General features: G+C 37.4%; 1 protein-coding gene across 1 annotated transcript in view; it reads left to right on the top strand.

Annotated features, from left to right (window-relative positions):
- ERP44 (endoplasmic reticulum protein 44) overlaps positions 1 to 13,704 on the top strand; it is a 49,650-nt gene that overhangs the window by 9,786 nt on the left and 26,160 nt on the right. Inside the window, exons 2-3 of the mRNA XM_054190256.1 lie at positions 10,875 to 10,947; positions 12,715 to 12,754. Coding sequence (XP_054046231.1) covers positions 10,875 to 10,947; positions 12,715 to 12,754 — 113 coding nt within the window. The remainder of the gene's footprint in view (positions 1 to 10,874; positions 10,948 to 12,714; positions 12,755 to 13,704) is intronic.

The following is a 13,704-nucleotide window of genomic DNA, read 5'->3' as shown; positions in this document are numbered from 1 at the left end:
AACCAGGACATCTCCTCATTTATATTGGGAGATTTTTCCAATGCCAACATATCAATTAGAATGCAGCTGTGGAGTAGTATTTCTATTACTGTTAATTTGGAAAGATCTTATCCCTTATCCTCTTATATGTCATTTTAAGGTAGCAAATAACAAATACTAACCTAAAAATTGAGGCAAAGCATTTGATAGAGAGAAGCTAATGGATTGCCAGTGGGCTCTCATATACTATGATTGGTAGTTTGCATCTGTAGAATGGAAATTTGTGGAGTGTGCGTCACAAATTTGTCTGGAATGCAGAAAAGAAAATAACAAAAGCAGTATAAATTAAGATGATTTTTTAAATGGATTTATTCTAAAGTTCAAATTTCTGATGTTAAGGGAATGGGAAGCTGAGGCAACAAAACGCCATTGTATTTTTAGAAAGTTTGTAATTCTGAAATTCTAAGGTCCTCATTTGGATTCCCCAGAAAAAGAGGGAGGAGCAGCAGCCGCGCAGGACTGAATCTCAAACAGTTTTAATGTCTCAAACGGTTTTAATATATGGACAAATGCTTTGTATGCTGCAGACAGCTGTGTCACAAAGTGCTGTAGTTGTCTTTTGATAGTTGTAGAAACCCTTAACCTCCTGCTGAAATATTAGGAGGTAATCTGAGGAAATGTGGCATCTCAATCATGCTGAAGGAAGAAAAAAAATCTGTAGCACAAGGAAGGTCTTAGTTTATTTTTTAATATTTATTTAATTTTTTAATTTTAGTTTACTTTTATTTATTATTTTATTGCTGAAAAGTATTTTGGTATTATTGCTAAAAGCTATAGATCTGAGGTTAACAAATGGGGGTGGTTGCATGCGTATTCATGTGTGGGTTAGTTCTGGCTGAGATTGCAGGGTGGAGCATGACCATGTCATTCTAAAACTAGAAGAGGGTAAGAATTTAACTTGAACTGCTAATTGTCATCTGTACACTTGCTGCTCTGCATTGAAATTGTTGCTCCATTGTTTAGTTCTAATCGTCATTGCCTTCAGCATGAAACAAAGATGAGCCAAATCAATCTGGCTGTGCTTCTTTGCTCTCAAACCGATTTTGTTATTCGGCAGTACAAATAGGCAGCAGCACTAATGTGATCAGTACAATTTAAACAGTGTTATCAGAGTCTGGTTTGTCCACTTGTCTTCCCTTATGTTGTCTTCAGAGTGGCAGTTAGACCGGTATGTTTTGCTTCCCTTTGGGTGGATTAGGTGAGGATAATGACCCTAAACTGTATTTTTCACTTAAGTATTTTGTTTGTCTAATTGTCACTTCCGCTGCCTTATTTTAACCCAATGCCTCAGCTGCCTGGTTTAAAGCAGTGTGGATCCTGCACCTCTGGAGCCACAGGATTGTGGTATTTCATCTTTAACTGCTCATAAGAATATGTGAAATGCAGATTTCTCCGAGGCTGCACTTTCTTTTTATCTAAATTGCTGCTTCAGTATTTCTGTCATGGAGGGCTAGTTTATACGTGTTTATGATAGCTCTTATTTTTCCATTTGAGCGGTTGCTTTCAGTAATTCATACCTACTTTTAAAACGAGTTCTAGCCTGAAAGGTAAAACTGAACAGGCTTGTCTTTGCTTAAAGTTCCCACCTTTCTTGATACCACAAAGAGATAGCTTGATGTTTTGGAGCAGAAGAATGAGAAGGTACGCAGTATTGCAAATAGATGATACGGTTATAAAAACATAAGCAGCCAAAAGTGAGTAGGTGTTGAAATTGAGCATTTCACTTGAAATAAGTTTGTCTTGTTGAACACTAATCTCAATATATATTAAAATCTACTAAAATAGAAATTGTGCTTTATTTTTAAAGCAGTAGAATGGGTGTAGGGAGCAAATACGGAAAATTCCGTTATCCATTTATATGTTCAATCTTGCAGATTATTCCAAGGTAGCAGACGTTCACGTGACATAGAAAATAACTGTTTCTTGTGAAACACTATGTCTGCTTCCAGTTTCTTCCTCCAAGATTATGCTTTAAAGAAGAGTCTGAACTCTGTGGCTACTCCTTCCACAGAACACCATAAAAGTTTTGGCTTCATTTTAATATCCATTTTCATTGCAAGTCCAAGAATGAACAAAACATACATGTATATGTTATTTAAAATAAATAATTCTAATTTCTTGTTCTGAGGTGGCCCTGTGTCTAAAGACTAGAATAAAGGGCACAGGAAAGACCGTAGAAGATCATAGTGTGTAACGGGACGGTATGGTGCTTTCTGTAACGATCTGTGTGGCTCTTAAAACACAGTTCCTAATAAGCCTTCTATTTAGCCTCAACTGTTTATATGATACGACTCACAATTTCTTCTCTATTGCTACACATCAAAATAATTTCCAAAATATTTTAAGTGCAAAAATGGTTCTGACTTCTCTTAAAATGCAGAGGAAAATACTGAGAAATGATTTGCATTTCAAGGCTACATATGTGATCTGTGACATGAGGAATGGAGTTAAGAGTACACACTCTCTATGATGAGTCTTTTTGGTAATGGGTTTTATGTGTAATATCAGTGGCCAAAATAGAGCACAGACCTTTTTCCTTGAGTCATTGAATATGGGCAGCAAACTTAGCCGGCCTTATTAAAGCCTTGACAAGACCGAGCTACCCTTTATTTCTGGATCACAGCTTTAACAAGTTCAGAAACCTGAGGTTTCTGGCTTTCATATACAGCAACAGCTGCTTAACTTGTGCTAATCATTTCGGAGATTGCATTTGTATTTTAAATGCTTTATTCATTCGAAAGTGAATCCTTGTGGTCTTGCCAGAAAATCAGAGCAGTTGGTAGACAATGTGAGAGAAAGAGTTATCAGAACATGGGGTTGTGGGTTTCACGGAATCATGGAATCACGGAATCTTCAGAGTTGGAAGGGACCTCTAGAGATCATCTAGTCCAACTCCCCTGCTAGAGCAGGGTTGCCTAAAGCACATCCCTCAGGGCTGCATCCAGGCGGGTCTTGAAAATCTCCAGAGAAGGGGACTCCACAACCTCCCTGGGCAGCCTGTTCCAGTGCTCTGTCACCCTCACTGTAAAGAAGTTTTTCCGTGTATTTGAACGGAACTTCCTATGTTCTAGCTTGTGCCCATTGCCCCTTGTCCTGTCGCTGGGAACCATTGAAAAGAGCCTGGCTCCGTCCTCCTTCAACCCACCCTTTAGGTACTTGTAAACATTAATCAGGTCCCCCCTCAACCTTCTCTTCTCCAGGCTAAAGAGTCCCAGCTCTTTCAGCCTTTCCTCGTAAGGGAGGTGCTCCAGTCCTACAATCATCTTGGTTGCCCTAAAGCTTTTTTTTCCTAAAAAGCTGCACAAATTATACCTTTTTTTTTCAGGGGAATTCTAGTTTCAGGGGAATTCTAGTATCAAAGATTCAGAGTTTCCAGTAATTTCCTGAGGACCTGAATTCAGGGCTTTAAAGCTGTGAAACAGGCTTTAGGGTAGGCTTATATTTCTGAGGATGTGGAGCACTCTAAACATTCATGAAGTAATACAGTTGTTCAGACACCTGTTTACAACTTTTGTAGGTATATGGGCTGTGTTGCCTCTAAGTGGATGTTCAAGACAGGGAAATCAGTGTGTTATGGCCCTGACGGGAGATTGCCCTTTTCCCTCCAGGCCAAGAGAAATAACTGAAAATTAGAAATAGTTCAATTGAAGATAAATTACAGGTCTCATCTCTGTGACATTTTTTTTAGACACGCCTTCTGTCATTTTTTGAGCCCTAAGATTTTTATAAAAGACAATGATCCATAGGTTTGTGCCCAGAGACTTAAGCTTTAAAATTGTGTTTGGGTACAAGGTTCTGCTACTAATAGCTGTATGGAAAAAGTGCAATGCATTGAACTGCACGTTGTGATAATGCGGTTTACTTTTCATTTCTGCAGTGGATTTTCTTGAATGAACCTCTTGTGTCTTCTAATAATAGTTCACAAACTGTTGCGAGGTTAACTTACCCATTTATCTGGGAACCTTCGGTGCTGTGGTAACAGGCCATTGAGAGATCTCTGTGGCTAGGAATCTTTCCCAGTCATACGCGACAATCCTACAACCCCTTTGCTTGTGTGTTGAGTTGTAGGAACTGTGAGGTATTTTTTTATACCTCACAGGACCTGTGAGGTATTTTTTCCTGATTTGGAGTGTCAAATCAATATAATTTGGAATTTCAAAGATACTGTTATAAATTGTGATTTTTTTTTTTTAATTTTATTTTTTTTACCAATGTTTTCATTGGCAAAAAGTTCTTCATGTATAATGTAATGGTACATGTAATACATGTGCCTACACCAAGTATTAACACCAGACACTTAAAATGGGAGTAGATGACAAGATATGTGGAGGAAAAAAAATCGCGCTACCTCTTTTTAATATGGTGGTCTCTCTGCCTAGCTCTGTGCAGTTGTAGCATTGTTTGGATAAATCATTATAAAATTGACCTGTCTATCAAGGCTAAAGAAATAAGTTTAGTTTTCTATATATATATAAAAAAATCTGTATTTCAGTGTAGTTATATTTTTGTCTCTGTTCTTATGGAAGTTAGTAACTGCAGTCCTTAAATCTATTTCCAGTAGCTTCCTTTGAGCTGATTACATTTATTAAATTTATTAAATTAAATCCATTCCCTCATTAAATTTAAGATATGACTCTTGTGAGAAAATAATAGCAAAAGGATGTTTTTTGGTACCAATTTGGTAGCCATTTAAAAATTGCTTGAATTTAAATATAGCTCAGAAGTGACCATTAGTTAGTTTTTTAGCTAATATAGTTTTCTCTCATAGTCTTATAATGAAAATAGCTTACATAACTAATAAAAACCCTGCTTAATCAACAGGGATGGCAGCAGTTAGTCAAAATTATGAAAATGATCAGGCACAGTCTGGAATCAAATAGTGACAATTAAGAGTTGAACTGCTCTCACCGAGAAGGTGAATGATGTTCTTTTTTAAATTTTTCTCCACCATTCTCTATTTACTGTTATCTCTCTCTGCTCTGAACTTTGTGGTTCATTATAGGGCTTCTGGGAACGCCGCCAGTGAGATGCTCCTGATTGATGGTTCTGAAGCCAAACTTCAGGGGCTCTTCCAATGCCTGTCAGCTTCGGCATTTCTGTCTCCCGGGATTGCTTTCAATTTGTATCATCTTACAGCAGGCTGTAAACCCATCTGCTTCCTGTTGTCCAGGAGTTTAATGCAGACCTCAGAGCAGCAGCAGATTAGCGGCATGCATAAAGAAAAAGGTACTCGGGGACTGAAAGTCAGCCGCAGAGTCCTGTGGGGCTAGGACTTCAGGTAGTAACTTTGACACGTCAATCTGGATTAGGTGGCGGCTGGAGCTGGTTGCCAAACATAAAATGATTTTGTGGTAAAGGAGAAAGATCGTTTAGTCATGTGCCTTCAGGATTTCCCAGCAGGGGGAAAAGGTAAATGGAAAGTTTAGCAAGTGAAAATGAAGGCTGTTCTTGTTGACTGCCTTGCAGGTGTGGTACTAATTAGAAATCATAATGCTCCAAGAATAGATTTTCTGTATTCTTCAGATAGTTTGCTCTGGAAATGAGGGCCTCTGTTTCATTATGTGAAATATAACATAAAGACGTGAAGAACTAAAATGCAGCAGACCTGGCTTTTTTCCTTTTCTTGTAGTTTTAAGATTGTGCACAGTTAAACTGTTAAACTCTTCTGCAAGAAAGTAGTGTGTAAAGTGTGATAAACTTGGAAAAGAAATACCACTAAACCTGTAGGCCTGTCTCTCCGTCCAGTTAGCAATTAAAGAACTAACAGCGCTAACTGGTAAGAGTAAAATGTTGACAAAAGATTGACCTACATCTGCTGAATAAGCAGTGCGCTTCACAGATTGCATGTGCGGGGTGGCAATTGAGCAGCAACAGTCAGCAGAAGACAAGTTGAAATTGGGTGCGCTTTTATTTCATCTTTGGAAAGGAGATATGATGCCTGGCAGAGGTCTGCTGTTTGGAGGTGAACGGAACAGGTTTTGCCCGGGCATTTTGTTTTGTGTACAGCTGCTTGTGTAGCCTTGCACCATGTGTCAGAGGAGGATAATGTTGTCTTTCGGGCAGTGCCTTGAGGTATTTCATTAGAAAATATCAGAATAAATGTCAGCTAATTTGTAGTTACTCCTCAGAAGCAATTAGTACTGGCTCCTGGCAGAAGTGGCTAAGTGAATTGCTAACTTCAAGTGAGGATCAAAACTGGATCAGAAATACTAGGATTTCGGTACTAAATAAACTGCCCAGTAACAACATGAGCAGTGTTATCTTCAGAAACTCCCAGGAACCTGAGCTGATATATTCCTACTTTATTTGACGGTTTCTGAGGACCAGAACGGTAAAAATACATGTGCCATTTCCTCCTCTTCCCTCCCCCTATATGAGCTAAATTTTATCTTTGTGAATGCATTGTTCAGTTCCTGACTTCTTCCCCTCAGCAATGCATTCTGTAAGCATAGAAAGCTCTCTGCATTCATTTTAGTCTGTAGTTTGTTTTGTCATTTTTCTAGTGTGAAGCACTTGTGAGTAGGTTATAAACATGTTTATCTAACTTGTGCAGTTTCACGTTCAAGTTTCTAGTATTTTAATGTTTACTATATCTGTATTTTTTTTGAAATCTTCTTTCATAACTATTTAGTTTTACCTTCAGATTTTAGTAGTTTAAGCATTTAAAAAATACAAATATAAAAATATAACTAATTTTATCCAATATAAAGGCAGCAACCTGAGTTGTTTTCAGGTGTACTTACATACACAATTTTCCTTTTGAATTATCTTTGCAAGATGTTTTCTTCAGTGACTTTGTAGATATCTTGTGAGGTCAGTTGGAAAATTATTATTTCTTTTTCCCCAGTTGCAAATGTGAGAAGTCATCCACGTGTCCTTCTGATGTAGGCCAGTGGAATGCAAAGTTTGCATGTAAAAGTAAAAAAAATCTGAAACCTTTTTTTTAGCCAGTATGCTTTTCAAAACGTATGTTCAGTACCTGTTTTATAAAGTGTGTAGCTGACATTCAGAAATTATTTCCTAAAAAATGTCTTGTTTCCTGCCCGTGGGTATTGTGCACAGGCCTCATCAAAGGTCAGAACATATTCTCAAAACAGTGTGGCTTGTTAGCAATTTAAATAAGAATTTGTATTCCTTCATGTTAAATATTAATACCAGTAATATCATAAACCCTCTTGCATCTCATGGGACAGGAAGATTACTGGGTCAAAAGAATGTGTTTTCTTCCTTACAGGCATTATACCTTTATGAAAGCTTCAGCTGAAGTGAATCTTGCATATTTATTGACATTTCTTCAAGGAATGCTTTTTTTCCCTTGAGTCTATCTACTTACTGTGAAGGTTTTGGCACCCACAATTATTTAGTCAGTATAAAATGTTTAAGAACATGATTATGAATATATTTTGACAAAATAGAATTTTTTATACCTCTAGTGGAAAAAGTGTTTCCGTTACCTCAGGTTTTGTGCAACTTTTGGGTAAAGACATTCTCAGTCTCAATATTTTTCCACTACTGTTTAATATAAAGGGGCAACAGGATGTACAGCTTAATTTCATTTTCTCCTTCAATATATGAAGACATTTGGAGTCTTTATTTCAGTACATGCAGCTTGCACCACATTTTTCCACAATAGGAGTTAAGAAAGCAATAAAAAATTTTATTCATACTATAAAGAAGTATTAGTTTTAATTTGCTTTTTCTGCACATAGCACAATCTAGTAGATGATTTTATTGGTTACTAAGCCCTATGCTTTGATTTTGCAGTTAAATATTTGCATTGCAAGTTAAGGTGTATTGTAGCAATCTACAAATGAAACTACAGTTCCTGATCTATTTAAGTATATCTGCTGAACACCATAGCCGGTTGCCTGATTGCAAATAATATGCTTATCTAGGTAATGTTTAATTTATGTGTAATTTATCGTGGTGGATAAGACTTGTGTTGGTGCTGTAAAATTGTATTAGAAAAAGCCATGTGGGTTTTAGAAATTGGTACCTTACCTGTTTGGTATGTTTAGATGCTACGGACTGCTGAGCTCCTGTGAAAATAGTTTCACCAAGACCTACTGTGGAAATTCTTTCCGAGTATTAATGCTGATGCAGAGCTGTGTGCAGCAGCTAAAAAGTTCCTGTTTTTTAAAGGCTCGTGTGGATTTTCTGTTTAAACAAGCATTGTCCCAAGATTACAAGCAGGATAAGTAGTTCAGTGGTCTTCAAGGGTACAATCAGAGGTTCCTGAGACCTTGCAGGGCAGCTGAAGCCTTGGAACTTGGATGAGTTTGCAACAACCTGTGGGAAGGATCGGATGACGGCCAACTAAATGAATGTTGTGTTATACTGTCCTTTATTGCGTAGAGCAATATTCCAACTGTTGTTGTTAATCATGGCTACTGCTTCAGTTGTAGACAAGTTATGCCTAATGTAACACTTGCAACAAAACAGCCTGTGCGTACAAACAAAAAAAGTGCCAGCTCATTAACTGACAAATTACTACAAATGTAGCTACTACTACCAGCACCTCCCCATGGCAACACCATGGAAGTCGTCATCCCGTGCATGATGGGGAGGTATCTGCGCTGATAGTTGCTGTCACTCATCTGCGGGTAATATGACCGATGTGGACTCAGGTTATGTAGCTTCTCTCTGCAAAGACTGGAGGCAGGGTCATCCCTTCTTGCTGCTCAGCAGTCAGCAGCACCAGCATCTTCAAAGGAACTTCCCCAATACTGGCCTGCCACAACTTGCGCGTTGCATAGGTTGCTTAATCAGGTATATTTTTGGCAGACTGTGTGTCGTTATGCTGTTAGTTTCGACTATGGACCTTGAAGCTCAACCGTTAGTTTTGTTTCTGTACAGTCATCTTAAAGCCACAATTCAGACATCTGTGTCAGGCAGTTTAATTGCTGCAGGAAGGCTGTGGAAACCCCACCACAGATCTTAGACTTGCATATAATATAAAAAATATGTCATCCAATTACCAAGTGAGAAGCACTGGTACTTACTTTGTATTACAATGGCTAGTGCGTTTTCGGCCTGTAGTGTAAGATGGGGTGTATATGCTACCCAGTGGCCTCCATATGGGAGATATGAAAGGATCAGTATCTTCACTGGAAAGTGTTTAGTATCCATAAACCAGAAGGAATTGAAAAGGATTCTGCAAGTCTCCCCTATGTGTCATTTACAGTGATAGTTGGCAAGCTATGATAGTGTCTCACCGCAGAAGTCTCCCACAATTTTGAAGCTAGCCTTAATTAAAGCAGGCGTCCACCGCATGGCTGATGTTTTTGAGAGGCCAATATTTGATATACACTTGCAACAAATGTTCGAAAACTTGATATTTGACATTGAATTAGGCTTTTGAGAAATTGTAACCAGTGTCAAAGATGAGTGTGCCCTGGGGAATTGCAGCTTGTAGTCATGGTTCTAGTATAGGTCCAGGATAGGTCTTGGTCTCTTCCATAGAGAGATCCTTGTATCATTAGATCCTTGTATCCAGTTGCTCCATGTGACATTATTTGGATGCTCTTTATGCTTCCAGCTACATTTTTCCTTGGTGTCTTTGGTAAAAGCAGCCATCAGCTCTGCCTCTCTAGCCATAGACATATTTTCTTTGGAGGTGCAAGGAGTAAATTAAGGCTCCGGGAATGTTGACGGTGTGTATGTCATGTGCCACCACATCTCAGTTCAAGGACTAATTCTTCAGGTATCATTGGGAATTGCCAGTCTCTACCTGGCTCCTTGACCTGTGCATTCCTGTCAGTTCTCTACCAAAAAACCTTCCTTTCCCTTTCCTGCAATCTCTGTCAGCTGAATCATGGAAACCATGAATGGAACCATAGATTCATGGAAAATGAGGCTGGAAGGCATCTCAGCAGAGTGTGTGGTCCAAGCCCTGGCCTTGCTTAGAGAAGTGCTGGCTTTCTCACCAGGTTGCTCCGGATGGGAACATTCAGATCCCAGACCAGAATCTGTATTGTCCCGCTCAAACGCTTGCACGCTTATCTCTCTCAAAAGAAATAAGTTGTAACTCACTGGTATCTCTCTCACCTGGGGTAGACCAGTGACTTTTCCTGCCTTTTCCCCCCTGCATTTTGAGATAAAGGAATTGCGTCTTTTGCAGCCAATATGGGAGTGCTCTTCTGTAAAACTGCGTTATCGCTGTGGTAGTCGCATTAAGAATAATGCGTGCATTGCTTTGTAATTGAATGATCTGGCTGATATGGTGTCTCAGGTTTTGCAGTCTGATATGCTGATCGTGTGCTGGGACTGAAGCAGCATCAAGGGAAAAATACAGAAGGAGACAGAAGACTGTAGCTTAGTTGAGTTAGCTATGCTGAAATGGTTTTCTAAAGCAGCAATAAAAATGGAGGCAATTGCAAGCTTTACCTGATGAGAAACTTTTTAGCCAGAAAAGCCCTGTAAGGGACAGAAGGAATGACTTGTCTCTGAGTGAAACCGCTGTGCCCACAGCCTTCTGGGCTGTGTGAGATTGTTAGGTGGCTAAAGTGGGGGTTTCAATTCTTTCTTCAGAGTGAATTTATGAATAGAAGTTATTCTTAAAGGTACAAAATTTACCTGTAACATTTCTGCCAACGTAATAGAGAATCATGTGAATACATAGCCAATTCTGCTTTAACTGTGAAAGTAAGTTTTATCTGTAAATAGCGTTTATTTGTGTATTTGTAGTACTGCTGTCTTCTGAAGTGCATTGACTGAATTACAATTATTTTACTGTTCTTCTCCAGCTTTTGAACGGCAACATTTAAAATCATGGATATGTAACTACTTTATTGCTGAAACTTTACATACCTTACTGGTTTGCATTCTCTTTTTAGGTGTCTTGGCTTTTTAATCCAACAAGAAGTGAAATAACAAGTCTAGATAGTGGAAATATAGATGACATTTTAAGTGAGTATTTTGAATTTTTTTTTTCTTTGTATGTCTGCATTCACTTACGTGTGTGAATCTTGCAACGTTATTAAATGAATATGCATACCTTAGCTTTGAAAATATGAATTGCAAATGGCAGAGAAGTATTAAATGCCTATGATCAAAATTAGCTGTCTGAACTAATGTATCACCTAACAAATTACATCGTTGTAATCTCAATTAGGATTTGAAGTGTTGAGGAAAAATACCTGGTATCTTGTTTGCAGCTGGGAATGCTTGACGACATAACTAAAACCTGTCAAGAGAGCATTTTAAAAGTTCCCCCCAAAAATAGCAGCAATGGAAACCCATAGTGATGGGCTTTAAGTATCTTGCTTGTTCAGCTATGTTTTTCCTCATGTTAAGCATCGTCCTGATCCTGGTGGTTCATAGAAAGGCAACTCATAAATTAAACAGATGTTTATTCCTTATCCGAAACCTTTTTGTCTGAAAAGAATGCAATTTGCCTGTATCTCGTTTTCGCAGAAAAGTTATTACATTGTTTCAAATATATTCAGAAAAAAAATCTTTCTGTTCTTTTATTTAGGTCTGCACTACAATCTGCCTACTATTGCAGGATTTCTTTGTGTAGTAAATGTATCATTAGGTGATCCGTTTGCAAATACCATTTATACAGTTGAAAATACAAAATCCTTTTGTAAAATGTTACTCATAAAAGGGAATATATACCAAGTAAATACGTCTAAAACTTTCAACAAATACTTTATGCCTTGGAGGTAACCCTGAATTTTCTGTGCTTGCATTCCTTGCTGATAATGAAAATCTTAAAGCCATAATTTTAATCAAAACTGTAGTTTTTTTCCAGCCTTCTCAAGAGTTGTCTTTTCCAGCACGTTGTCTTTTTCAGGCTTTCAACATCTTAATATTCACTTGTATCTCCTTTGTAACTTGGTCAATAGTGCAAATTTGTTTAGCAACATTTCTGCTTTATAAAGCTGTGGCTGATATTCTGTAGTTCCAGTGTTTATTTCAAGGTGTGTGTGTTGTTTTTTTAACGTGTAGGCCACCACTACTAATAAAAAACAATTTACCGCATGGCTGTTACATTGTGTAAAGACCACAATTTATTCTAGTGTATAGGAGCATTATTTCACTACCTCATTATATATATCCCTATAGTACTGCATTTTTTTTTGAGTGTTCCTTAGCGTTTTTCTTTTATGGGGACTGAAGATCCCAAAACCTTTTGCCTTAGTATCCACCTTCTTAGCAAATAAGGCAGGTTAAGGACTGACCAGAGCAAGCTGCACAGGCAGGCTGCGTGTTGGTCATTCTTCTAACCTAAATAGTTGATTTCAGCTTTTAACTGTTTTTTAATACTTATGAATAATTTAGATAATGCTTAAAAGATATAATAGAGTACAACTTCTGGCTTGGAGTGACTTAATTTTAAATCCAGAATTACTCTGTCTTGTGTGTCACTTATTTACTACTTTTGTGTCTTAATACCTTAAGTATTGACATTTTTAATGTCTAATATATCAATAAAGTCATTAAAATATTTGACTGAAGGCCTCTTTCATCACTTTCCCATTTGATATAGATTATATTTCAGATAAGATTTATCCTAGCAGTTTTCTAGCAATCAGACTAAGCTTTATGCTGAATAATCTAGAAATATTTGCTTTTGTAGTTTTTGTGCATGTATTTATAATCTCAGACAAAAGCACTAAGAAGTTTGCCTCACGTTGTGACATTGGGTTTTTTCTTTTTCTTTCCTCTCAGACAATGCAGATGTTGCTTTAGTTAATTTTTATGCTGATTGGTAAGTTATAAAGTTGTTTTTTGGGTTTTTTTCCATGTTTAAACTACTGTCTTTTGAAAACTGTCATGTTTGGCTATAGTTTTCTAATTGAGAATGCAGTGGTATGTTGCTTTCAAACTATTATCTCCTGGGGTTTTTATGTCCTGATTACTTCCCCTTCTGCTGTTCTGCCATCTTTTGTTTCATTCAGGGCTCCTATCAGTGGAAAAAGGCTTCTATAGTAGTATGGAATAACATGCTATGTAATTGATTTGTTTTTTCTTGTTTCCTCATAGCAAGTCTTAACTCCTTAACATAGAATAGTCCAAAATATTCCATTTTTCCGTTTTCTTCTATGTTGGTACAATGCGTGTGTGCTAGAAAGAAAAAGGCTTGAAATCACACTAAAAATCAAAACCTTCTCTAATCTGGAAGACGCTTCAAGTGGAGAACTAGAGAAATTATAATTGAGGGATGAAATCTGAGCAACTGGAAAAGGAAAGAGTTTGGGGCCAGACTGGTTAGATACTATGAGACACCTATTTAGAGGGACCTGTTTACTTGAAATTATGTGTTTTTTAAAAAAAAAACCATCTTGCATACAAAATCATCATTAGAATTAATTTAAACATTCCCCTTTTTTATTGTGTAAGAAGTAATTTTAAATGTTCTGTTCTGTTCCATCGTTAATATTTTTAAAAGAACCTCTAGCGAGGAAGAAACTAGAAAAGTATTCAGATAAAATAAAATTGTACATGCAAATTAATATGGAAAAACTAGATTAGAAAAATAAGTAAGTTTCTGCCTTCCTTGATTAAAGTAATCTTGGATGTAAACAGCTTTATGATGTAAAGCAATATATAAACTGAAGCACTGCACTTCAAATATTCCTCTCCCTGCTGTTTTGCTTTGTGAGCATAAAACGTTGGCCTTCAGAATCAAAGGTTGTGTAGGTGATAAGACTTCGATTC

The sequence above is a fragment of the Rissa tridactyla genome, chromosome 2 (assembly GCF_028500815.1).
Source record: "Rissa tridactyla isolate bRisTri1 chromosome 2, bRisTri1.patW.cur.20221130, whole genome shotgun sequence".
Classification (NCBI taxonomy): Eukaryota; Metazoa; Chordata; class Aves; order Charadriiformes; family Laridae; genus Rissa; species Rissa tridactyla.
Note: the sequence above shows the minus strand (reverse complement) of the source record. Positions and strands in the feature narration are given on the sequence as shown.